At 41.8% G+C, this 25,940-nt stretch overlaps 1 protein-coding gene across 1 annotated transcript in view; it reads left to right on the forward strand.

The window, feature by feature from the left end:
• Nucleotides 1–25,940, forward strand: part of rxfp2l (relaxin family peptide receptor 2, like) — a 51,469-nt gene that overhangs the window by 15,437 nt on the left and 10,092 nt on the right. Inside the window, exons 8-14 of the mRNA XM_067996748.1 lie at nucleotides 2,916–2,987; nucleotides 7,457–7,525; nucleotides 10,141–10,212; nucleotides 14,001–14,072; nucleotides 17,123–17,194; nucleotides 19,144–19,215; nucleotides 22,218–22,289. Of these exons, the coding sequence (XP_067852849.1) occupies nucleotides 2,916–2,987; nucleotides 7,457–7,525; nucleotides 10,141–10,212; nucleotides 14,001–14,072; nucleotides 17,123–17,194; nucleotides 19,144–19,215; nucleotides 22,218–22,289 (501 nt within the window). The remainder of the gene's footprint in view (nucleotides 1–2,915; nucleotides 2,988–7,456; nucleotides 7,526–10,140; nucleotides 10,213–14,000; nucleotides 14,073–17,122; nucleotides 17,195–19,143; nucleotides 19,216–22,217; nucleotides 22,290–25,940) is intronic.

A 25,940-nucleotide genomic window follows, 5' to 3' on the forward strand; every position in this document is an offset into this window, starting at 1 on the left:
TTCTTCCATTAACTATTGCTAGTTCCATTCTTCCTTCAGATACGAATGAACATGATGCAATCAACACTCTCAATAGTAAGGGATTATTAAGTACATTGGAGCCATTGGCATATATTTTTCAGATTACTTGAACCATGATCATAGAATCATAGAATCTTAGAAGTTTACAACATGGAAACAGGCCCTTCGGCCCAACATGTCCATGTCGCCTAGTTTATACCACTAAGCTAGTCCCAATTGCCTGCACTTGGCCCATATCCCTCCATACCCATCTTACCCATGTAACTGTCCAAATGCTTTTTAAAAGACAAAATTGTACCCGCCTCTACTACTGCCTCTGGCAGCTCGTTCCAGACACTCACCACCCTTTGAGTGAAAGAATTGCCCCTCTGGACCCTTTTGTATCTCTCCCCTCTCACCTTAAATCTGTGCCCCCTCGTTATAGACTCCCCTACCTTTGGGAAAAGATTTTGACTATCTACCTTATCTATGCCCCTCATTATTTTATAGACTTCTATAAGATCACCCCTTAACCTCCTACTCTCCAGGGAAAAAAGTCTCAGTCTATCTAACCTCTCCCTGTAAGTCAAACCATCAAGTCCCGGTAGCATCCTAGTAAATCTTTTCTGCACTCTTTCTAGTTTAATAATATCCTTTCTATAATAGGGTGACCAGAACTGTACACAGTATTCCAAGTGTGGCCTTACTAATGTCTTGTACAACTTCAACAAGACATCCCAACTCCTGTATTCAATGTTCTGACCAATGAAACCAAACATGCCGAATGCCTTCTTCACCACCCTATCCACCTGTGACTCCACTTTCAAGGAGCTATGAACCTGTACTCCCAGATCTCTTTGTTCTATAACTCTCCCCAACGCCCTACCATTAACGGAGTAGGTCCTGGCCTGATTCGATCTACCAAAATGCATCACCTCACATTTATCTAAATTAAACTCCATCTGCCATTCATCGGCCCACTGGCCCAATTTATCAAGATCCCGTTGCAATCCTAGATAACCTTCTTCACTGTCCACAATGCCACCAATCTTGGCGTCATCTGCAAACTTACTAACCATGCCTCCTAAATTCTCATCCAAATCATTAATATGAATAACAAATAACAGCGGACCCAGCACCGATCCCTGAGGCACACCGCTGGTCACAGGCCTCCAGTTTGAAAAACAACCCTCTACAACCACCCTCTATCTTCTGTCGTCAATCCAATTTTGTATCCAATTGGCTACCTCACCTTGGATCCCGTGAGATTTAACCTTATATAACAACCTACCATGCGGTACCTTGTCAAAGGCTTTGCTAAAGTCCATGTAGACCACGTCTACTGCACAGCCCTCATCTATCTTCTTGGTTCCCCCTTCAAAAAACTCAATCAAATTCGTGAGACATGATTTTCCTCTCACAAAACCATGCTGATATCAAAGATTAATATTTTTGAAGAGTATCATATTCCCACAATATCACGTAAAATAGGCTACTATGCACATGTGGTGGTCATGCACATAGCTGATGTAGAAGACCTAGCTACTCAGGTCCAGCATTGCTAATGAGAACTTGGATCTCAAAGATGCAGGAACCACATCATTTATTTCAATAACATTTCTTTGCTACACTTCTAAAATGATCTGAGATTTTTTTTTGATTGGGGGGCAAGGTAAAGTATATTTTGTTATTTTTTTCCCCTTTGGTTCCCCACACACCATTTTGCACCCTGAAAAGATAAGCTACTGAACTGCTGGGAGTTACCTTCAGAGTGGTCCTGGGTGTCTTCCAGTTTTCTTCCCCCTCTGAAGAAATACTCTGCAACTTGCAATGTGGAGGATAAACATCATACACTTTGCAATGCAGTATATTGTAACTGTGATTGTGGCCAGGGCAGTGGGAAAACACTGACTACATGGTGGGCACCTTGCCAGAGGGAGGGAAAGGAAGTAAGAAGTCGAGTTGACCTGCGGTAATCACGTGCACTTCTGTTGTCCAGTTACAGAGTGGCTCTGCCAAAGGTCACCAAGTTGCGAGCATTTGTACCAAGTTTTATTGAGGAAGAAGATTTCTAATTTAATAGAAAGGATTCATCAATTTGAAAACTTTTTTGAGTAGTTTTCCTTAACTAGGCAGGAAGACTAGCTGTAGAGATGAGATACCTCCTTTGCAACTAGACTAAAGGAATTGGGCAGCTATATGTCATGAGACCACGTACCATCCTCTCGCATCTAGTTTATCAGGACTTCAATAAACAACCCCCACCACCATGAGAACATATACACCCCTCACAACTAGAATATAGGTTCAGAAAGACTCAAAGTCAACCATGAGGCCTTATATCCCCTTCCAACTAGGCTACCGTATCAGATGGATGCATATCACAAGACAGTATATTTTCCAGTTCCGTTAAAGTATGAGGGATTTATTTTATAGATTTGGAGCTGATCCCTAACATATTCTACCTCCCACCAGGTTGCTGTGAAATGTATGTGTATTCCACCAACAGAACATCTAAGATATAGATGCATACCCAGTCACTTGGCTACCAGGACTTAGATACATACCTTCCAATAGTTTACATAGAATTGCTAAGGCTCCAAACTCAGATGTTGCCACCTATTATCACAACAGGATCCCCACAATGATGTTGTTCAAATGTAAAAGAACAGTAGCTCCAATTACACGTAATACATTTTTTTAAAGGGACAGCCAATTCTGATCCTGTAGTAACCAAAATTGTCCCAATTCTAGTCACTTCAGGTTACAAATTCAATCAGCCACCCAATCCTTAATGCTGGCTTTGATATATGGTGTGTACACTAGAATGCTGCATTTCGTTAGTGCATTTGTAAAGAACTATGAATATTTAAGAGATCAGTCACTTGGTAATCCAAATTCTCTTTCTGTTCTAGAATTGTGGATAACAACTTTATAAGAATTGTCACACAGAAGTCCTTTGTAGGCCTGAAGTCGCTTTTCTTCCTGTAAGTAGTCAATGATTGACTGGTGCTTTTCTTATTGCAAATATTTTACTCATAACAGATCAGCAAGGCAGGGCCATGGATCCCAGTCAGTAGCTAGAAATTGGTAGTCCTTTCTCTGTCCAGAATGGACAGGGCTCTTGTCTGTGGATTGTATAGCTTTCTGACATGGTAGTAATGGATCATGGGGTTTTGCATTACATGGATTTGTACAATGTGGCCTGGTGCTTTTCTAACAGGGGCAGAAATTATTTAATTGAAGTTGGGCTTTACACAGGAACTTGCAGTCTTCAGTCATAATAAACAAAAACTGGGGTGTTCCTTTTGAGTAGTCGCATTGGTAGTCTAGTTACTTTTCCAATTGTTAGAATCATAGAATCATGCAGCACAGAAGGAGGCCATTCGGCCCATCATGCCAGTGCCAGCTCTTTGAAAGAGCTATTCAATTTGCCCCACTCCCCTACTCTTTTCCCATAGCCCTGCAAATTTTTCCTTTTCAAGTATCTATCCAATTACCTTTTGAAAGAAACTATTGAATCTGCTTCCACCACCCTTTCAGGCAGTGCAATCCAGATCATTAAAAACTCACTGCATGAAAAAAAAATTCTCATCTCTCCTCTGGTTCCTTTGCCAATTACAATAAATCTGTGTCTTTTAGTTACCGACACTCCTGCTGGTAGAAACAGTTTCTCTTTATTTACTCTATCAAAACCCCTCATAATTTTGAACACCTCTATTAAATTTTCCCTTAACCTTCTCTGCTCTAAGGAGAACAATCCCAGCTTCTCCAGTCTCTCCACATCCCTGGTACCATTCTAATAAATCTCCTCTTTACCCTATCCAAGGCCTTGACATCCTTCCTAAATTGTGGTGCCCAGGATTAGACACAATACTGCAGCCGAGGCTTAGCTATTAGTGATTTATAAACGTTTACCATAGCTTCCTTGCTTTTACAGTCTATGGCTCTATTTATAAAACTAAGGATCCAGTATGCTTTTTTAACAGCCTTGTTAATGTAATTTCCAAAGAATTTCAGACAATAGTGATCAGGTTACCGTTCAAACATTTAGCTGCGCTTTCTAGTCTCACTAACTAATACTAAGCACATGACCATTCTGTTCATGTCACTTTCTAACAATTTCACTGGCTGCTGTGAGAGACCTGATTGTTCATGTTTGATTGACACGATCTGGACCAATGCCAGCAATGGAAAGAGGCTGACTGTACTTCATTGTATACAGAAGTGTTGGCAATTCTCCTTCAGTTACCACCAACATTGCTGGATTGCAAAATACTAGAAAAACTCCAACTACTCTTTTTGCCCTTCTAGTGATTGCAGCAAACATGTAGGAATATGGTCAAGGCTGCTGACTTATGGTTTACATGGGAAAATAGATGGAATTGTGAAATTTGATACCCAGAAAACCTGTAAAAATTGAGGCATTTAATAAAAAATTAAATTTGACTTTTTCATTCAGTGACCCTAGATGTAAATGATATTACAGGAAGAAATCAACAAAATACTAGTAAAATCCCAGAATCCCATGTAATAAAATAGAATGTGACTTAATCAATCACCATAAATCGCTCCCATTCATCAAAGTTTGAGAACCTATATACAATTTACAATGTTTACTTCACCACAATTCCAGCAACGCATTTTTTGTGAATCAGCACCTCTTAAAAATCAGAAAATATCTGCTGCTTTCTTTTCTGAAGAATTGAGTTGAGAGAACCAATTGGAACTGACAGCTGGTGAGCCTCAGGAGCCAGAACTCACAGTAACAGTAACTTGCATTTAATTAGCACCTTTAATGTAGTAAAACGTCCCAAGGTGTTAAGGTGTGTCGCACAGACAGGCTGTAGCCTTGAGCCCAGCCATTCATTCGCTCACTCACCGGCCCGTGTGCAGTCTCCCGTGCTGTAGAAGGCAGCAGCCAGGGACCGAGGAGGAGGGAGGGAGAGATCATGGGAGGAAAGATTAGATGACGGGGGAGAGAGATTGGATCGAGGGGGAGATATCGGATGGTGAGGGGGGAGAGGTCGGATCGAGGGGAGGGAGAGATCGGATGAAAGGGGGAGAGATCAGATCACAGAGGAGAGAGAAATCGGATGACAGTGGGAGAAATCGAATGACAGGGGGGAGAGAGATTGGATGACGGGGGAGAGATCGGACGATGGGGGGGGGAAAAGAGAGATCGGATAACGGGGGGGAGAGATCGATGGCGGTGGGAGAGAGATCGGATGACGGGGGGAGGGGAGAGAGATCGGATGATGGGGGGGGAGAGAGAGATCGGATAACGGGGGGGGGGAGATCGGATGGTGGTGGGAGAGAGATCGGATCGAGGGGAGGGAGAGATCGGATGACGGGGTGGGGGGGGGAGATCGGATGGGGGGGGGGAGATCGGATGGGGAAGGAGAGATCCGATGACAGGGGGGGAGAGAGATCGGATCACGGTGGGGAGAGATCGGATCGCGGTGGGGAGAGATCAGATTGCGGTGGGGAGAGATCGGAACCCAGGGGAGGGATAGATCGGATCGTGGGGAGGGAGAGATCGGATCGAGGGGAGGGAGAGATCGGATCGAGGGGAGGGAGAGATCGGAGGGCAAGGGGGAGAGATCAGATCGCAAGGGGGAGAGATCGGATCCTGGTGGGAGAGATCGGATCGCGGTGGGGAGAGAGAGAGATCGGATCCCGGGGGGAGAGATCGGATCGCGGTGGGGAGAGATCGGTTCGCGGTGGGGAGAGACAACAGATCGCGAGGGGGGGGTTTCGGGAGTTCATGGCAGGTTTGCTCGGGGGTCCGGGGGGAAGCACTGCTGCTCCTCCTGGCCCTCAAGCAGTGCTGGAAAAGCACTTACCTGCTGAATCCGGCAGTTCTCGCCTTCCTTCAGCTGTCGGGGTTCTACCGCCCCAGGAAACCCGTGCTGGAGGTGTTACATTCAAATTGCTAACAAAATCTGAGGCAGAGTCTTATTAACATATTATAATTGCTGACCTGCCTCTCGAGAGCGGGTTACTTGGCCGTCCCCCACCCCACCCCGGTTAAACCGGAAGTTGGCGCGTTCATAGCGGGTTGGGGTCAAATGTCCCATTTTTAACAATTTAACCACCCCACCTCCCCCCCACCACTGTCCCGCCCGTCCTAGGGGGTTAAAATGACCCCCAATTAATTTTTTTCAAAATAAACTGCCTTTTGAACATTATTCAGAATTCCCTTTTATCAGTTCTTAGGTGGAATGAACAGTACTCCTTGAAACCCTGAGACTGATTCTTTTCTCTAACATGCGGAAAGCTTTACTTTTTTACTTAACATTGGCAAGTACTGAAATTATGCTTAAATTTGTTAACAAATATTTGTATTAAGACACAATCTCAAACCTCTTTTCTGCCATCCTTCCATGCCAGGTACAGGCTCACTTACGTGTATCGTACATCCCACTTTACCACATTCTGCCCAAGATTGGCGAATCAGACTGTGGATAGGAGGGATCCCACAGAAAGAAAGACTTGCATTTATGTAGCTAATTTCTTCAAAACATCTGAATGCATTTTACAAACAATGAATTAATGACTTTGAAGTGGTGTTGGTTGAGGGAGGAATGTTGGCAAACACATTTCTCCTCCTCTTCAAATAGGATGGGCTGGACGTTGCTGGAAAAATAACTGCATGTTAACGACACACGCCGTTATTAATGAGTAAATCGGCCAGTAAGTTCAGGGGATTAAGAGATACGTGAGTTGAGAATCTCCAGGATTTGCTGGCTAATTTATGCCATTCCGCCGTTTGCTTTGCACAAAAGGCATCTCGCCCTTAGCCTCCCCGTTATTTTTAAGAACTTGCTGGATTTGCACATTAATTGCCCATTAAACTCGCTGCAGAAAATTAGGGCTGGAACTTACAGCGTAAGTACCTTTTTAACGATGTGATAATTGTTAATGCAATGTCAATCAACCTCTCTGGTCCCGAAAGGGAACAATTTAAACTGTTGAGTCTCATCCCTGCATGTCAAATTAAAAATGTCAAATTTTTAATTTTTTTTCTTAATTTTCCTTTCTGTCTTCTTTTTCCCTCTCTCTCTTAATCCAATATTTCTTTCCCTCTCTTTATTTCTCTTTCTGTACCGGATTTGACTGTAATGCACCCATTCTAATTTACCCTCCTTCTCTGTCGTTCCTATGTTTCTTTCTCAATCCTTAAATCTCATTGGTTAAAGAGATACACTGTTGCTCCTGCCGTTCACTAAGGTCTCAGACACCCCGTTGCCCTTGCTGTTATCAGCTCGTACTTCCAGCAAGTTATGACGCAAAATATTTTTGAGCTGAAGGGTGCAGGAAAATGTCTAACTGACAGCGTACTCTGCGAGATGCCCTGCTCCAGCAAAATCTGGCCCAATGTTTCAACTCAGCACAGTTTCGAATTTAAGTACAAAACTCTTTAAAGAAAAAATTGTCCTTTTTCTTTCTTTAGATATATGATGAACAATTCATTGGATCAGATTCCCAACATCTGTGCAGAACTCCCAAAACTGAATTGGCTGTAAGTATGAGACTGCACAGTAGTGCCTTATAAAACACTTAAACTATTTGAATGCTGACTGAACCAGGTACAGATATTGAGAGGTCATGAATGGACAGTGGAGGACCCACTGTCTTGTTCTCATCAACACTGTCAGCGATTGACTTGCATTCATGTTGAACTGTACTCATTATTTCCTTAAAATGTATAATGAGATAAGAAATGGAATGGGTCATTCAGTACCAATGCACGTCATACAGTAAATGTCTGTGATTGCTCCACCCCACAGTCCTGAAATCTTGATCCTGGCTGTGGAAAGGATCTTCCCTGTGGGTTTGTGTTCTCAATAATGTCTAATTGAAAGGGAATCGGAAGGAAGCTCATACTTTGATGGACCCTGGCACATCTTAGCAACTGGTTACGTCACTCACTTCTGAGCTGAGGAAGAAAAATTGCAGGAAAAAAATAGAAACAAAGGAACAGGAGGAGGCCATTCAGCCCCTCAAGCCTGTTCTGCCATTCAATTAGATCATGGCTGACCTGTATCTTAACTCCATCTACGCGCCTTGTTTCCGTCACCCTTAAAACCCTTGCCTAACAAAAATCTATCAATCTCAGTTTTGAAATTGACCCCCAGCCTCAACAGCTTTTTTGAGGAGAGAGTTCCAGATTTCCACTCCCCTTTGTGTGAAGAAGTGCTTCCTGACATCACCCCTGAACGACCTAGCTCTAATTTTAAGATTATGCCCCCTTGGTCTGGACTCCCCCACCAGAGGAAATAGTTTCTCTCTATCTACCCTATCAAATCCTTTAATCATCTTAAACACCTCAATTAGTTAAAACGGGTTATTTTGCCCAGAAAATAAGCCTGTAAAAAAAAAAGTAGTTTTGAGCTGTCCAGGAAAGGTACTATATTATACATTTGGAGTAGGAGGTAAAGCATTTTGTGATGTTCCCTCACATAGTGCTTCCTTTCCCATGATGTCATCTGGTGCAGTGGTACAACTTTTGCTTCTATGTCAGAAAGTTGTGGGTTTAAGCCCCACTCCAGGACTTGAGCACATAATCTAGGCTGACACTTCAGTGCAGTATTGAGGCAGTCCCGCATTGTTGGAGGGACTGTCTTTCTGATGAGATGTTAAACCGAGGCCTTCCCTCCTGTTCAGATTGAAATAAAAGATCCCATGGTACTATTCAAAGAAGAGAAATAGAGTTGTCCTGGCGTTTATCCCTCAGTCAACAACACCCAAAACAATTTACCTGGTCAGGTCATTTATCTCAATTCTGTTTGTGGAATCTTGTTATGCAATAAACTGGCTGCTGCTTTTGCCTACAAAACAAAAAGTGACTGCACTTCAAAAGTAATTAATTGGCTCTGAGGTGCTTTGGGCACCGTAAGTATGTGAAAGGTGCCATATAAATGCAATTTCTTTCATTATGCATTAGTGTAACATACTTTCCTCCACACCAATCATAGTAATATATAACGCAGCTGACACTGACTACCAACAAGCAACTGACAAGCAAAGACATAATGAGAAGAATACATTACTGTCAGTTTAAATATTCTTGCAAGGAACATGTTTGCATTTATAAACAAATGATTTTACGGCATGTTCAAAATAATATTTTAGTTGAATTGTTTATAAGGCTTATAAAATCTACCCGCGTAAACCTGGCAGCCTTCATTTATTCATCTGTTTGCTATTGTTTAAAGTACATAGATGAACTCACTTTAAACCAATCTCAGTTTGTTTATTGTGATTACTGAATAAAGTTAGCATAACAGCTAAAGATATTGCACTTGATCTTAACATCCCATAATTTCCCTTTTTTCCAAAATGGCGGACAATGATTTTTTTTTCCTTTTCTCTCAATTGGTCTCCCTGCCTAGAGACCATATCCAAACTGACCTGCTCTCATGTGTCTACCAATGTCACTTTTGATCCAATGCTAGGAGGTTCATGACAGTGGATGACTGTTCCTTTGACAGCCTGCCATTGTGGAGGTAGCACTTCATCTCTGCATAATGCCTCCTTGCAAAATCATACCTAAGATCAGTAAGCAATTCACTCTGTGGGCAATTATAGGTCTCAACCGGTGCTCTGCTGATCTATGACATGACACAGTGGAGATTCCAGGTGCTACACCACTCCAACATTCATTTCCATAAGGAATGATCCAAGAAAGAAGTCGATGAGAGCATCCAACTAGCTCAAGGGGTACATGCCTCCTCCTAGGAAGTTCTAGAGATTTTGTTCCCTAGTCTATACTGAGTTTTCTATGCCTAGACCCCTATTGTAAAGTATGTGTGTGCATATGTATATATATAAAATACATACACGCTCATGTACACATAATGCATCACATGGTTGCATAGCTTTCTGACACTCATTCTTTAGAATCACATATGAAAAATCGGCTTTATGGATATTGTATCAGAGGACTTTCAGTGCTCAGAGAACTTCAACCTAAACATGAGATAGTGCTTTTAGGGGAAGAAGGGAGAAAATCAAAGGAAAAATTGAATGTGACGGGGAAAAGAAGCAGGAGATAGGATCGAATGGAATTTTTGAAGATGCATGTCCTTGCACTGCATACCTGCTAATCTTCACACTTTGCTTCAATTGAAACAGGGATATAGAAGGGAATAATCTTCTGTCAATCAAGAAAGCAACATTTCAGACATGCAGCAAGATCACTGTCCTGTAAGTATGTCTATGGAGCCAGTCCTCTGTTTTAGACTAATTGGGGCAGATTTTCGGACAAAAGTCGCAGTGCAACACTTACCACCCCGTACCTGCTGACATCCGGCTCACTGCAATTTCAGAGTGGGCCAGGAAACAGGCACGCGGTGCTTGCACCAAAAACATGCGGGAACTTACTTAAATATGCAAATCATAGTCCTATGTTGTATGAGTGAACCTGAAGCAATTTTGGTTTTTCAATGGACACTGTGTACACTCTCCACACTCCACTCTGGAACTGAGCATTGAGCAACTGAACCAATGGTGCTTAAAGGAACCTCGCCGAAAACGGGGCAAAAAAAAGTTGTACCACTAATTTTTGTAGGGCTAGGAGAATCTTCCTGACCACTGCCAGTCTTTCCAAGCCCCTTCCCTCCCCAGAATTTTCTCCCTCCACCCCCAACCCCCCAACGTAACACTTCTGGCTTGACTAGAGTCACTGGATTTCCTGCCCCACTTCCCGCAATTGGCAAGCTGTCTGTCAGCACTCATTCAGCGTTGGCAGCTCATCAAAAATACTCTAGTGAGGCTTGACCATGCAAATTGGGTCTTGCCCCAATTCAATTGGGCGAACGGCAGGCCTGCAATGCTACTTCCCACCCAATGGAATCATACAATCGAAAATTTACTGCATGAAGCCACCATGTGATCCCTCGACCCCTTTCAATCCCAGCTTCTAAACTCACTGTTCCTCCTCGATCCCTCCAGAGCTTTCGACATTTTTGATCACTCTATTCTTCTCAGTGGTCCATTTCTGTGGCACTGCTTTTTTGTGGTTCCAGTCCTACTTGTTCCAATGTAGTCACCTTCGCTATTCAAATGGTTTCTCCTCCCATGCCTAAACACTCACTTCTGGTGCGCACAAGACTCCTTCTTTGTTCCCTTTCTATTCATCATGTACAGGTTACCCCTGGACAATATTAACCCCAAGGATAATATCCATTTCTATATAAGAACATAAGAAATAGGAGCAGGAGTAGGCCATATGATTCCTCAAGCCTACTCCGCCATTCAGTAAGATCATGGCTGATCTTCGACCTCAACTCCACATTCCTGCCCGATCACCATATCCCTTGATTCCCTTAGAGTCCAAAAATCTATCGATCTCAGTCTTGAATATACTCAGCGACTGAGCATCCACAGCCCTCTGGGGTAGAGAATTCCAAAGAGTCACAACCCTCTGAGTAAAGAAATTCCTCCTCAACTCAGTCCTAAATGTCCGACCCTTTATCCTGAGACTATGCCCCCTGGTTCTAGTCTCTCCACCCAGGGGAAACAGCCTCTCAGCATCTATCCTGTCAAGCCCTCTCAGAATCTTATATGTTTCAATGAGGTCCCTTCTCATTCTTCTAAACTCCAGAGAGTATAGGCCCATTCTACTCAATCTCTTCTCATAGGACAACTCTCTCATCCTAGGAATTAATCTAGTGAACCTTTGTTGCAACGCCTCTAAGGCAAGTATATCCTTCCTTAGGTAAGGAGACCAAAACTTTACACGGTACTCCAGGTGTGGTCTCACCAAAGCCCTCATAAATAGTTTCTCACCATTTAAAATATATTCTGTTTTTCTATTCTTCCTACCAAAGTGAATAACCTCACATTTCACATCACACTCCATCTGCCATCTTCTTGCTCACTCACGTAACCTGTCTATATGTCTTTGCAGACTCTTTGTGTCCTCCTCACAGTTTACGTTCCCACCTAGCTTTGTATTGTCAGCAAACTTGGATACATTACACCCGGTCCCTTCACATAAGTCATTAATATAGATTGTAAATAGCTGAGCCCAAGCACTGATCCTTGCAGCACCCCACTGGTTACAGCCTGCCAACCTGAGAATGACCCGTTTATTCCTACTCTCTGTTTTCTGTCCATTGACCAATCCTCTATCCATGCTAATATATTACCCCCAACCCCATGAGCCCTAATCTTGCATAATAACCTTTTGCATGACATCTTATCGAATGCCTTTTGAAAATCCAAATATATTTCATCCATTGGTTCCCCTTTATCTATCTTGCGAGTTACATCCTCAAAAAACTCCAGTAGATTTGTCAAACACAATTTCCCTTTCATAAAACCATGTTGACTCTGCCTAATCATATTATGATTTTCCAAGTGCCCTGTTACCACTTCCTTAATAATGGATTCCGGCATTTTCCTGACGATTGATGTCTTGGCCTGCAGTTCCCTGTTTTCTCTCTCCCTCCTTTCTTGAATAGCGGTGTTACATTTGCTACCTTCCAATTCACTGGGACCATTCTAGAATCTAGGGAATTTTGGAAGATCACAACCAATGCATCCACTATCTCTGCAGCCACCTCTTTTAGAACCCTAGGATGTAAGCCATCAGGTCCAAGGCGACTCGTCGGCTTTTAGTCCCATTAATTTCTCCAGTACTTTTTCTTTACTAATATTAACTACTTTAAGTTCCTCACTCTCATTAGCCCCTTGGTTCCCCACTATTTCCGGTATGTTTTTTGTGTCCTCTACTGTGAAGACAGATACAAAATATTTGTTTAACGTCTCTGCCATTTCCTTATTCCCCATTATAATTTCTCCTGTCTCAGGATGCTGTTTGCTGATCATATCCAACTCTATCCCTGTCATACCATTACTCCAGCACTGTTATTTTACTACCTGACTGTCACTCTGGCTTTAAATCCCAAATGAATAGGACTATACGAACAAGAGTATGCCAGCCATCCCCTCGAGCCTGTTCTACCATTCAATTAGATCATAGCTGAGCCTTTCTTAACTCCATCTGCCCACCTTTGTTCTGTAACCTTTAATACCCTTGCCTAACAAAAGCCTATCAATTTCAGTTTTGAAATTTTTAACTGACCCCCAGCCTCAACAGCTTTTTGGGGGGAGAGAGTTCCAGATTTCCACTACTCTTTGTGTGAAGAAGAGCTTTCTGACAGCACCCCTGAATGGCCTAGCTCTAATTTTAAGGTTATGCCCCCTTGTTGTAGACTCTCTCACCAGAGGAAATAGTTTCTCTCTATCTAGCCTATCAATTCCTTTAATCATCAAAAACACCTCAATTAGATAACTTGTTAATCTTCTATACTCAAGGGAATACAAACCTAGTAAATGCAACCGTTCCTCATAACTTAACCCCTTTATCCCCAGTATCATTCTGGTGAATCTGCACTGCACCCCCTCCAAGGCCAATATATCCTTCCTGACAAACTGCCTACAGCTCAACATCGGAAAAACTGAAGCCTTTGATGCTGACTCCATCAACCTCCCTGGCCTCTCAGTGAGGTCGAGTCTGCAGGACCACACTTTCCTTAACTGAGATATTCCTTTACAATTCTATAATATTATTACATATTAGCATCTATTATAAAGGCTGCGTGCTGTGTGCAGTAAAACAAGTCTTCTTCAAACACAACAACTGAAGTACATATTCTATATCTTTTGTTTTAACGCTTACTCCATCTAGATTCCATGAGGTTGAAATACGTTTTCAGTGACACTGTAAAATGGGCGATAGCAAGTTAGCAGTCCGTTTTATACTCTGCTCAATTTTCCTTTCCATTGATTTTCTTCTCATTGAAGTCAATTGCAATGAGGATTGAGCAGGCTGTGAAATAGGCTGCCAGTTCTCTAAAGCCCGTTTTGCGCTATCGCCGAAGATCAATTTGACCTCCTATATTTTTATAAAGACTGTATTTTTATTTAAAATCACAGCTTAAATTACTAACTATTATGTTCCAACGAGAATATTTTCTTTCTTTTAGGGTTCTCCGCAACAATAAAATCAGACATGTTGATAAAGATACGTTCTCCACAATGCAACTCATGATAGAACTGTAAGTAAAAACAGAAAATGCTGGAAAACATTCAGCAGGTCAGGCAGCATCTGTGGAGAGAGAAACAGAGTTAACATTTCAGGTCGATGACCTTTCATTTCAGACCTTTTATTTCAGATTTCCAGCATCCGCAGTATTTTGCTTCGGTTATAGAACTGCAAGTGTCTGTTTGCCTAAACCTCTCGACTGTGATTTCTCAACCTTTTTCATTTTAATACACCCAATTAAAATTATAAAGGCTGATTTTCCTCTGCCCCACTCCCAAATTGTGCCTGACAAATGGATGCAATGCAGAAAAAAAATAAATGTTATGCCCTTGTTCCCATTCTGCTCCTGAGTAGCACTGCACCTGTACATCCTTTATGGCTTTTCTCTTATCTGCACCTGACTGTGCCTGAAGACGGCGCAGCGATGTGAATTACATGCTGTTCCAGGGCAAACATTCCCCATATAAACCTGGCACTACTGATTCCTCAGCTGCTGTTTGGCCAATGTCAGTCTTACACGACAGGCCGGAATTATCAAGATAGTGCTTTATTTATACTTTTTCAATTTAAAAAAATGGTTTTGTGCTTCAGAACTTATTGCAGACTGACTTTTAACTTAGTGATGGAGTCTGTGTTCAGTACTTTGCCACCCCCCCCCCCTCAACCCCCAGCACGTTCTGTGATATGGCTCATTTGGACGCAGATGACAGTAAACAACAACGAGCCCCCTTGACAGTTGCTAAAGTCATTCACCTGGCCCTCTCCTGAACCACTAACAATTGTTTCTGCATCACAGAGTAGGCATCTCTCGTCACCCCGTACCATACCACTGCTTCATGCCACCTGGAGTTAAAAAAAAAAGAAGCCTCGCAATCAAACCACCTCCCTCTTCCTATGAGGTGCGGTGGCATCTGGACTCTTTGGAGTGCTGCTGCCATCAGAGCTATGTCATAGCATCACAAACTCGTTCAGAAGCTTTAAATAAACATCAGAACCGTACACATGCAATTCACAGCTTCTGGCACTCATACGTTAATCTTTAAGCTCAGCTTTCTTCATCAAAAGCTGTCCAGATAATGATCCTGTCCCATTACCTGCAAACAAAAATCCTTCTGGTCTTCCACTGGGCTTTAGCGCCTGCCCTTTAATGGTACTAGTGCCTTTAAAGCACAGGAAGCACCCAGGTTTCCTTCTCCTCGTGGCTGCAGCCAATAGCACTAATTGCTCTTGCACATCACCGGCACAGCAAGATCACCTTCCAATATCCACGGGTTAAAAATCTAAATTCCTTCAATTTTGTGCTCAGTTATAGATTAAGAACATAAGAACATAAGAAATAGGAGCAGGAGCAGGCCACACGGCCCGTCACGCCTGCTCCGCCATTCGATAAGATAATGGCTGATGTTCGACCTCAACTCCACTTTCCCGCCCGATCCCCATATCCCTTCATTCCCCTAGAGTCCAAAAATCTATCGATCTCAGCCTTGAATATACTCAACGACTGAACATCCACAGCCCTCTGGAGTAGAGAATTCCAAAGATTCACAACCCTGTGAGTGAAGAAATTCCTCCTCGTCTCAGTCCTAAATGGCCGACCCCTTATCCTGAGACTTGCTGTATCTCCCCTCCCACCACCCAGTTCTAAGTGACTGTTCCACTAAATATCGTCATAAATCAACTCTAAAGCCATTCGATTTGAACTCTCCATGACATCATTCAGTTAAACAGTTCATTTGTAAAATGGGAAGAAAAGTAATTTTAACAATTTGAACTTTTAATGTAAATTCTTAACCTTTGGCTTTGAAGATTTAATACTGATCTATCAGCTGTTTCAAATTTTAAAATTCTCTCCACCGGTTGCTCAGCTTTTAAGGTTACGATCGCGAATAGCTGAGCCATGCAGATCAGGAATGGTTCAGGTTTAATCCCGAGGTCTGTGCTGAGTTAGCTTTTTACCAGGCCAATAGTAGTGTTACTACAACTGGCTTCACTACCTCCAGTTAGAAAGGGGGAAATCTGCTAGGGTTCCCTGTTTTGCCATCCAGCAACCTGTGCTGGAAGTGGGAAAGGGTAAATGTCTCCTCAAGACAGGAAATGGCCAGGCTATGTTCCCCAAACCACTCCACACCCTCCCCGACCCCCCACATTCCCACCCCATGATTGAATAGTATGCTGGCATGCAATCAGGGTAATTCAATCAGGAGCCAGAAGTACAAGGTCAGATCGTTACCCGATTGAATGCTTGCCAGGATCACGTATCGGAAATTGCGCGCATCTTTCCAAACATTAATTTAAATGGTTGGTAAATTACACGCACCACATGCCCTAATTTCCGAGAGTGCAAAGTCTAGGAGCTACATCTTGTACACAAAGAATCGCTACTTGGGCAAGGCGTCAGAGGAGAAGGGGAGGGGAGGGAATATCATCAGCGGAGGAAGTAGGGGGAGGGATAAAATTGAAAAATACAGGGAAAATAAAATGAAATTTGCCATAGGTTGGGCAGTTTCATTTGCCTGCCTAATATAGTGGGAACCTTTAAGAAGACAAATGGGATTTTGGGGTTCTTATCGAGAGACATTGATAACAAAAGTGAAGAAATCACAATGACTGTACAAAACATTGGTTAGGCCACATCTAGAATACAGTGTGAAGTTTTGGGTTCCTCAATATAGGAGAAATACAATAGCGCTGGAGAAAGTGCAACACAGATTTACTGGGATGAAACCAGGATGAGGGGGCTGAGTTACGAGGAAAGGCTAGAACTAGGGCTGTATTCTCTCAAATTCAGCAGAACGCAGGGGGATTTTGATGGGTATTCAAAATGAAAAAACGAGTGAATAAATAGATCATTTATATTGGTTGGTTGGTAAATCAAATCACTGAAGTGCCCAAATGGCCCCATCCCTATGATTGGGAATGCGGCCTCCAGCTTTGAGCTGAGGTTGGTAAGGGTTCTGATTCACCGCACTTATACCATCAGAGCAGATTCCCAGGAATTTTGGGGTCCATGTATTTCGTGTGGCACTGATTTATTCATGTAGTTTGTCTATTTTGTTTTTTAAGGGACTTATCTTCAAATCAGATTCAGGAATTGCCTTCCTCGGTTTTCAGAGGGCTTGATCAACTGCAACAGCTGTAAGTTACTGAATTCTCATCATTTACTCCTTTTCTAATATTCAGTCACACTTTTATCTCTTCCATTCTTAAGAAGATGAGAAATCATGGACCAAGAATAGGCCATTGGCCCATCAAGCCTTTTCCTTGCACAGATCCTGCACCATTTATTCTATCCAGATATCTATCTCAATAATTTAGCCTCTAAAGAAAAATAATTTCTGCAGAATTTCTCTCTGATCCCCAAAGGTAATTAAGCAAAAATCCAAAGTATCCATCCATCCCACACTCCCATTTTTCAATCTTGGCCAATTGTTCTCCACAGATGGTGGGTCTTTGGTTCCAGCAGCAGAAGGATTATCATGATTCAAGAAGGATTTTGTCCAATCCCATTCCTAATATAGCCTGCTCTTAATAATGCCACGTACAGTTTCAGAAAGCACATGAATACCTCCACAAATAAAAATAAAAATAATGCATTTGTAGCACCCAGATGCAATCAGCAACAGAACATTGGCCTTGCTTCACTGATTGTGTAATAGTGACTTCTTCTGTGTTTGAACTCAGGCAGTGGATTGCAGGTTATAGGAATTAGTATAAACTAAAATTATAAAATGCTGCACAGGACACTGTAGTTCTTTTGCAGCTAATGCTGGAGGAGAGGTGGTGGGAGTATGTATGAATGTTGTCTGTGGAGGGCAGCAAGCCAGAGTTGAATAATAGAGATGAAAAGATGGATGTTTTGCTTGATTACTCTTGGAATCAATTATTTATACAAATTGTTCCCTCAGGCAATTGGCTGGATAAAGTCTATAATAGGATAGATTGTACTTGGTCTGAGGGAAATGTAGGTTTCTGTGGAGGGTGAGCTAAATGGGCTGAAGAGCTTCTCTGTTACTTATAATGGTGTCTGTAGGAAAGGGAGTGTAATGGGTCACATCGTCTTTCCTCATTCAGACTCAGTAAGTGAGAAAAGGTGAAATAGAAAGAGATGGGAGGAGAGGGAGGCATGAGAGAGAAAGAAAAGAAAAACAGGAGAGGCAAGGAGATTGAGAAAAATCGTTGTAATTTTTCTACTATACCTTGGCTCAATGTGATTACCTGAGTAAGAACAAAGCAAGAAAAACATATGAAGGAATTAATTCACACAAGTGAAATATATAGAAAATATTTATAAAAGAAAGTACCATGTACAGGGCAAATCGCAATCTGGGAGCACTAGCCTGATAGGTCTGAAAAAATCAACATCAATAAACATGGATATCACACACTCCTTTGCATCCCACACATACATCACAAGTTAAGCAGGTGTTTCTTTCTCTTGTAATATCAGTAGTCAGTTAAATGGATGCAAGATTACACAGTCCTTATAACTGTTTCCCATCAGAGGGGCTAGAGGGAGGAATCTGATGTGGGGGCTGGCAGACCTGTATGCATTTTACTTCATGGTGAAACCTCTTTGTAGCCTCGTAGTCTTTGCTTTTAAAGCACATAAGAGGTGTTGCAGTGCAACTGGATTGCAAAGACACAAGTCTAAAGGTGAAATTGGGAATGCCTTACTCACAGTGATCTTCATGATTTCCTCTCTCCTGCCCAGGCATCCAGACAGTGTGTTATTTTACAAAATTCCAAGAATGTCTACAGAATTGTATCACTATTGTGCTCCTTTAGCAGTCATGCCATAAACATAATAAAGACTCATTGTGACATGACAGTCATAATAGTATCACACACTATTTGAAAATTGCAGATTTGCTCCCCCAATGGTAGGTGCACTGTCTGGTATGGAACTGATCCATACAGAAATTAATGACTTAAGGAGAGGAAACTAAAGAGGAAAAAAGAATTATGAACTACTCACAACGTGGGAATTTGCTGGAAGATTAAAGTTAAATATTTTTCGGACCTTTTGGAAACTGAAAATTTTACCAAGTTCTGTTATTTAGAATGTCTTTTCTGGTGCTTTACAGGAATTTATCTCAAAACCCTATGAACTATATCCACGTGGATCAGTTCGACCACCTTGTTACTCTCAAGTCACTGTGAGTACAGTTTATCTTGCTTTGATCATTGGTAGACTATGCATCTGGTTACAGGATGTTCAGTTTTCTTTTGGTGAGGTAACAACTTTCCCATTGAATGTGAGCCAAATCCAGGCTCGCTGTAGATGGCTAAAATTGACTATCCATCTTCAAACTCAATAGTGTGGTGAACACATGGCTGAACTCCAAGTTTATAAACAAAAATTAGAGAAGAAACAAACTGAAGCTCAATAGAAAAAAAAGGTTGGGCTATATCCTAGCTTTGTTAAAATAGCCACTTGTGGGTGACCTGTAATTTAGTATGATATACATCATTTATGCTCCAGTTTTGGGTATCCCAAGGCAAGTAGCAACTGCAGACAAGAGGGTTGGTGGGCAATCATCACTGAAACCTTCACTATTACCTCCTTGAACTAGCCACCAAAAAGTAATGATTTTAGCCCAGTGGTAACTCTTGTCCAGTTTTTCTTCCTTCCCTAGCTACAGAGACAGCACCTCTGAACTGGTGTCTCTTTGTCAAGGCTGACCACCCAACTCAATTTGACTAGGAGTGCCCTGGTTGACTCCTTCCTGATAATTGTTTTTCCCTGGAAATTTACTGTCTCAGTTTCAATTCACCTCTCCAGTGGTGCCCCCATATTATGTTCTCAAAGTATCATTACATACATTCCTTTCAACTCTCGGACATGACTTTGAATCCAGCCCAGACTGATGGAATGAAAGTCTCCTGTTTCTGCTGGCTGTAAGGACCTAAATGAATTGTGTTTTGGCAATGTCAACCCAGTTCCCAGTGAGTGCAAACTCACAGCAAACCATTGACTATAATAGGAACTTAGGAATATAGGAACAGGAGTAGACCTGTCAGCCCCTCGAGCCTGTTCCGCCATTCAGTGAGATCATGGCTGATTTGTATCTTAGTTCCACTTACCCACCTTGGTTCCGTAACCCTTAATACTCTTGTCTAACCAAAATCTATCAATCTCAGTTTTGAAATTTTCAATTGAACCCCAGCCTCAACTGCTTTTTGGGGAGAGAGTTCCAGATTTCCACTACCCTTTGTGTGAAGAAGTGCTTTCTGCCATCACCCCTGAAAGGCCTAGCTCTAACTTTAAGGTCATGCCCCCTTGTTCTGGAGTGTTCCACCAGAGGAAGTAGTTTCTCTCTATCTAACCTATCAAATCCTTTAATCATCCTAAACACCTCAATTAGAACACTCCTTAATCTTCTATGCTCAAGGGAATACAAGCTCAGTCTATGCAACCTGACCTCATAATTTAACCCTTTTAGCCCCGGTATCATTCTGTGAATCTGCACTGCACCCCCTCCAAGACCAACACATCCTTCCTGAGTTGCGATACCCAGATCTGAACACAGTACTTTAAATGGGGTCTAACCAGAACTTTGTCTAACTGTAACATAACTTCTATCCCTTTGTATTCCAGCCCCCTTGAGGTAAAGACCAATATTTCATTAGCCTTTTAATTTTTTTTGTACCTTTTTTTGTACCTTTCCAGTATCTTTTAGTGATTTCTGTAATTGGACCACTAAATCTCACTGCTCCTCCACAGTTCCTAACTTCTCACCATTTAGAAAATACTCTGATCTATCTTTTTTAGGTCCAAAGTGGATGACCTCACTCTTCCCCACATTAAACTCCATTTGCCACAGTTTTGCCCACTTTTTTAATCTATCAATGTCCTTTTGCAACTTTCTGCTCCCATCTAAGAACATAAAAACATAACAAATAGGAGTAGGAGTAGGCCATATGGCCCTCGAGCCTGCTCCACCACTCAATCAGATCATGGCTGATCTTCGACCTCAACTCCATTTTCCTGCCAGATCCCCATATCCCTTGATTCCCCTACAGTCCATACTACACTATTTACTGTGCCATCTGGCTTAGTATCATCAGCAAACTTGGATATATGGCTCTCTATTCCTTTATCCAAATCATTTATAAATATAGTGAAAAGCTGAGGCCCCAGTACAGATTCCTGGGGGACACCACTAGTCACATCCTGCCAATTTGAGATCATATCCATTATCCTACTCTCTGTCTCCTACCCCCTAACCAATTCCCTACCCATGTCAATAGTTTACCTTCAATTTCAAGGGCTCTCATTTTTGTTAACAGTCTCTTGTGTGGAACCTTATTGAATATCTTCTGGAAGTCCATTTAAATAACATCCTTAGACACTCCCTTATCTACCACATTAGTTACCTCCTCAAAAAATTCAACTAGGTTAAGTATAATTAAGCATAAATTGGTCAATGAGTTAATTACCTTCTCACAAAGTTCACAAGATAACCGTTACAAAGTAGAGACCACTGTGAGTCTATTAACCTTTTTCCATCACAAACCAGCAGATAGAATCATATAGAATCTTAGAACCATACAGCTTTGCAGCACAGAAGGAGGCCATTCGGCATATTATGCCTGAGCCCGAGCCTGGTCTTTGAAAGAGCTATCTACTTAGTCTCATTTCGCTGCCCTTTCCCCATACCCCTTTAATTATTTTCTTTTTCAAATATTTATCCACTTCCCTTTCAAAAGCTATTATGGATTCTGCTTTCACCACTCTTTCTGGTAGAGCATTCCATGTCCTAACAACCTTCTGTGTTAAAAAAAAAAGCTCCTTATTTGACCCTTCTTTCTTTTGGTCAATATCGTAAATTCATGCCCATTAGTTACTGACTGACCAACCAATGGAAATAGTTTTTGTCTTCTTACCTTATCAAAACCCCTCATAATTTTGAACACTTTTACTGGACGTTCTCTTAACCTTCATTGTTCAAATTCTCTAGTCCTTCCTCATAACTAAAGCGTTTCCTCTCTAGTATCATCTTAGTGAATTTCTTCAAACCCTTTCCATGGCCTTGACATCCTTCCTAAAGTAAGATGCCCAAAATTGGTCACAATGCCCCAAACTAGCTCAGCATTTGGCTTTTTGGGGTGCACATCAGCTTTTACATTAATGGTTCCTGTTTTTTTTATTTTTCAGATGCTTGGAGGAGATCAACATTCTCAACATCAAGAATCGAATGTTTAAGAACCTGGGCAACCTCTCATACATGTAGGTTGAATCGTTCTAGTGGAAATGTTTCTGGAAAGGTATCACAGATAACAAGCAGTATTTGTTAGTTCTGGCAAAATATGCCACCAGTCATTAGTGCCAGGAAACAGGAGTTTAGTATCAGTTTTGCGAGGCCTTATGTTCAGCAGTAATGCCAACATTTAAACAGCTGCTCAGTCAGCCTGTTTTATAAAGCAGACCTGTAGTCATTGGAACTACCATATGATCTTGAACTTAATTTGTCCGAGGTTCTTAATTACATAGAATTTACAGCACAGAAACAGGCCATTAGGCCCAACTGATCTATGCCAGTGTTTATGCTGCACACGAGCCTCCTCCCACCCTACTTCATCTAACCCTATCTGCATATCCTTCTATTCATTTCTCCCTCATGTACTTATCTAGCTTCCCCTTAAATGCATCTATGCTATTCACTTCAACTACTCCATATGGTAGCAAGTTCCACATTCTAACCACTCTCTGGGTAAAGAAGTTTCTCCTGACTTCCTTATTGGATTTATTAGTAACTATCTTATATTTATGACTCCCAGTTTTGGACTCCTCCACAAAAGATTAATTCTTTCACGATTTTGCTTCAGAACTGAAAATTAATTTACTGATTGTCCCCGTCCTGGAATAACTCAACAATATCATAACAGCTTCTTTAATCTATGGTATTTCAACTTTACTTTTAATACCATGGTATATGTTATGTAAAATCAACATGGATAATGGAGTTTAAGGCTGTAATTTAAATTAGGATTTTAGATGCTATTGATAGATAACTCACTTTGTGCCCGCTTATGAAGTAATTTGAAACTTTCAATTAAACTACAGCCTTGAAACTCACTCTCAGCCATCCATAGTTCTATATATTATAAAGAGAGGTCCTTATACACCAATCAGTGTCTCTCAGTCTCTCCCTCAGAGATAACTTCAGTGACTGGGGTCTCTCAGTATCTATCTCGGGGGGATGTCTCTATACTAACTGGTATTCCTTAGTCACTTCCTTCCAAAGATAGGTGTACAATGACTGGAGTCTCTCAGTATCTCCCTTGGGAAGATATCTATATATGATCAAGTGTCCTTCAGTCTATTCCTTTACGTAAGTATATGTACACTAATTAGAATTACCCAATCATTTCCTCGGAGAGATCTATACATTGACTGGTGTCTTTGAGTCTCCTCTCTGAGAGAGAGAGAGAGAAAGATATCTTTACACGAGTGCCTTTAAGTTCCCCAACTAGAGGACAGCTATATACAAACTGGTCTCTCTCCGTCACTCTCTTGGAAAAATATAATTATATTTACTGTTGCTTCTCATTTCTTCCTAAAGCAGTCATCTGTACACTTACCGAGAAATACCACTAAGGTTAATTTCCCTTTGGAACATTTTGGATTATTCAGATGAACACTTTGCTGCTATAAAAATATAATGTGGTCTGTTAACCATTAACCTGATCTATAAATATGTACGGGGGACAGTCTATCAGATTGCAGCATTTGGCTTATGCAAGTGTACATATTATTGAAATGAAGCGAAGCTAGTGTTCGAACTGTATGTCTCTGTGGTTCAAACTTGCCCTGCCTTTGATTCTAAAAATAAATAATCACAACCTCCCCAGTGTTCTTTTATTGTGCTGCCACTGCCATATTTTACTCATATCTTTATTGTGATCCAATTTAGTTTTAAAATTGCGAATACACTCCCCTGAAAGCTCAGTAAAGTAAATTAATTTCCTGCTCCAGAACTGAGCCATGCAGAACAGGAAAGTCCCAAGTTCAATCCCAGAGCTGTGATAGTATCTGATCTTAGCCAGGGTGGCATTAGGGGTGTCACAATGGTCCTAAATGACCCTAGGCTAGGGAAGAAAAACATCATTCAGGATTCCCACTTCTGATTACATATCTGAGGACTCCTGCTGGAAAGCACACAGCATGAATGACAGGTGAGGATAGGCTTGGCGATGATGCCCCTCATGGTTGAAGGCTGCCAGCACTCAATGTTTGGATTATAATTAAATGGCCCTTTTAAGATCAAATTCCCCTTGTGAATCACATTTCTGACCAAATAAGAATTTACTTTTGTCCTGTTGTTGAGGGCAAGCCTCTCACTTTATAAGATATTGTCCCCACTCCACTTCCTTGGGTCTTGTCACATCATGATCTTTCCCCAGTTCAGGATTACAGGTGGGCAACCTACTTCTGGGCTGGCAACTTTTCAGTTTTGTTGGTAAGGCTCACTGATTACGGGATATACAGAGCCAGGAACATTTTAGGTCTGTTCATATATTGTTTGCTGATGAGTTAAATCCTCCAGGCCTTCTTTTTGTTTCTATTGGTAAGGATGTTGGGGGCCGATAAGGTTACCATGAGCCAGGGACATTTTAGTTTTGTTGGTAAGTCTCACTGGTTATCCGCTAGTAATGGTGCTTGGAGCAGCTGAGCCCTTGACTTTGTTAGTAGGTGCTCCATGTGATGAAGTATTTAGCGATACAGACCAGGTAGGACCTAAGTTGAAACCCTATTGTGGTCTGAATTATTCAAACACTGTCACGGCAGCAGTTAGATGCTACAATTAACATTAGTGTCCTCGAGAGAGAGCGAGCGGGGTGGGGGGGGAATAAATTAGGATAGATTAACTCTTTGGGTACTGAATGTCATTTGCCTCTTCTGAAACTGATAAGGTTTTTTTCTGGTCACATTATCATCTGCCGAAAGAAATTCCTGTTGGAAAGTATGTGTATGTGGACATCAGGTGAGCAGGGTCATGTCGTCCACAGTTCCTTAACACTTACTGTGTAGTTTGACACATGGACAGTGACCACTTGGTTAAGGCATTGAAGGACAGCCGCTGCCCATAGAACTGTACTACAGCACGAGTTAGCACCTTCAGGAGACGAGAGCAGAAAATTGAAAAAAAATGAATTATTCCATAGTTTACTGACTAGTCATATTTATTAATAATTCTCTAAGAACAAAATCTCACCTGTGATGGGATGTGTTAGTTACATGATCTCATCCATCCTGTATTACTGTCACCTGCTCATCCTTCACCTATATTGTGCCAGTTCAACTGCATGCAACACATACACTATAGAACAATAAGAAAAGTAGAGCAATTTTTTCCCCTCCTCTCCTGAAGGCATTCGCTCATGCCAGGGTACAGGTTCACAGATATTGGCTATCCTCAAGTACCTCAGCCAGTGGCCATTCTTCACCTCTGAACCCAGACAGTGAATATTTGTGGGCTATTTGACCGTATGTGACATCATTGCCAAATCCAATTCCATCCTAACCTGATATCCACAGACTTTCCAGCCAAAGCCATAGGATTAGGAGCAGAAACCCTGCCTGATTTCTTTTCTTCCTCCCTAGCCCAAGGGCACTGAAACAAATTGTAGTGTCCCTACTAGCTCCCCCTCCCCCCACCACAAGATGAGATCGGCATAGACCGGGGTCAAACCTGGGACCTCCTGGTCTGTATGGCTGGAGCCATCAGGGTAATAACAATAATCTTTTTTTAAAAAACTAAGATAAGAAATCCATTCAGGATGTATTATGTAGAGCGCCAAATACTGCCAGTAAGTCTAAGGCTGTAATTCGGTCTCAGAGCTGATATCATTAGAACCAGTTAGTTTAATTATAATG

The sequence above is a fragment of the Heptranchias perlo genome, chromosome 15, assembly GCF_035084215.1.
Source record: "Heptranchias perlo isolate sHepPer1 chromosome 15, sHepPer1.hap1, whole genome shotgun sequence".
Taxonomy (NCBI): domain Eukaryota; kingdom Metazoa; phylum Chordata; class Chondrichthyes; order Hexanchiformes; family Hexanchidae; genus Heptranchias; species Heptranchias perlo.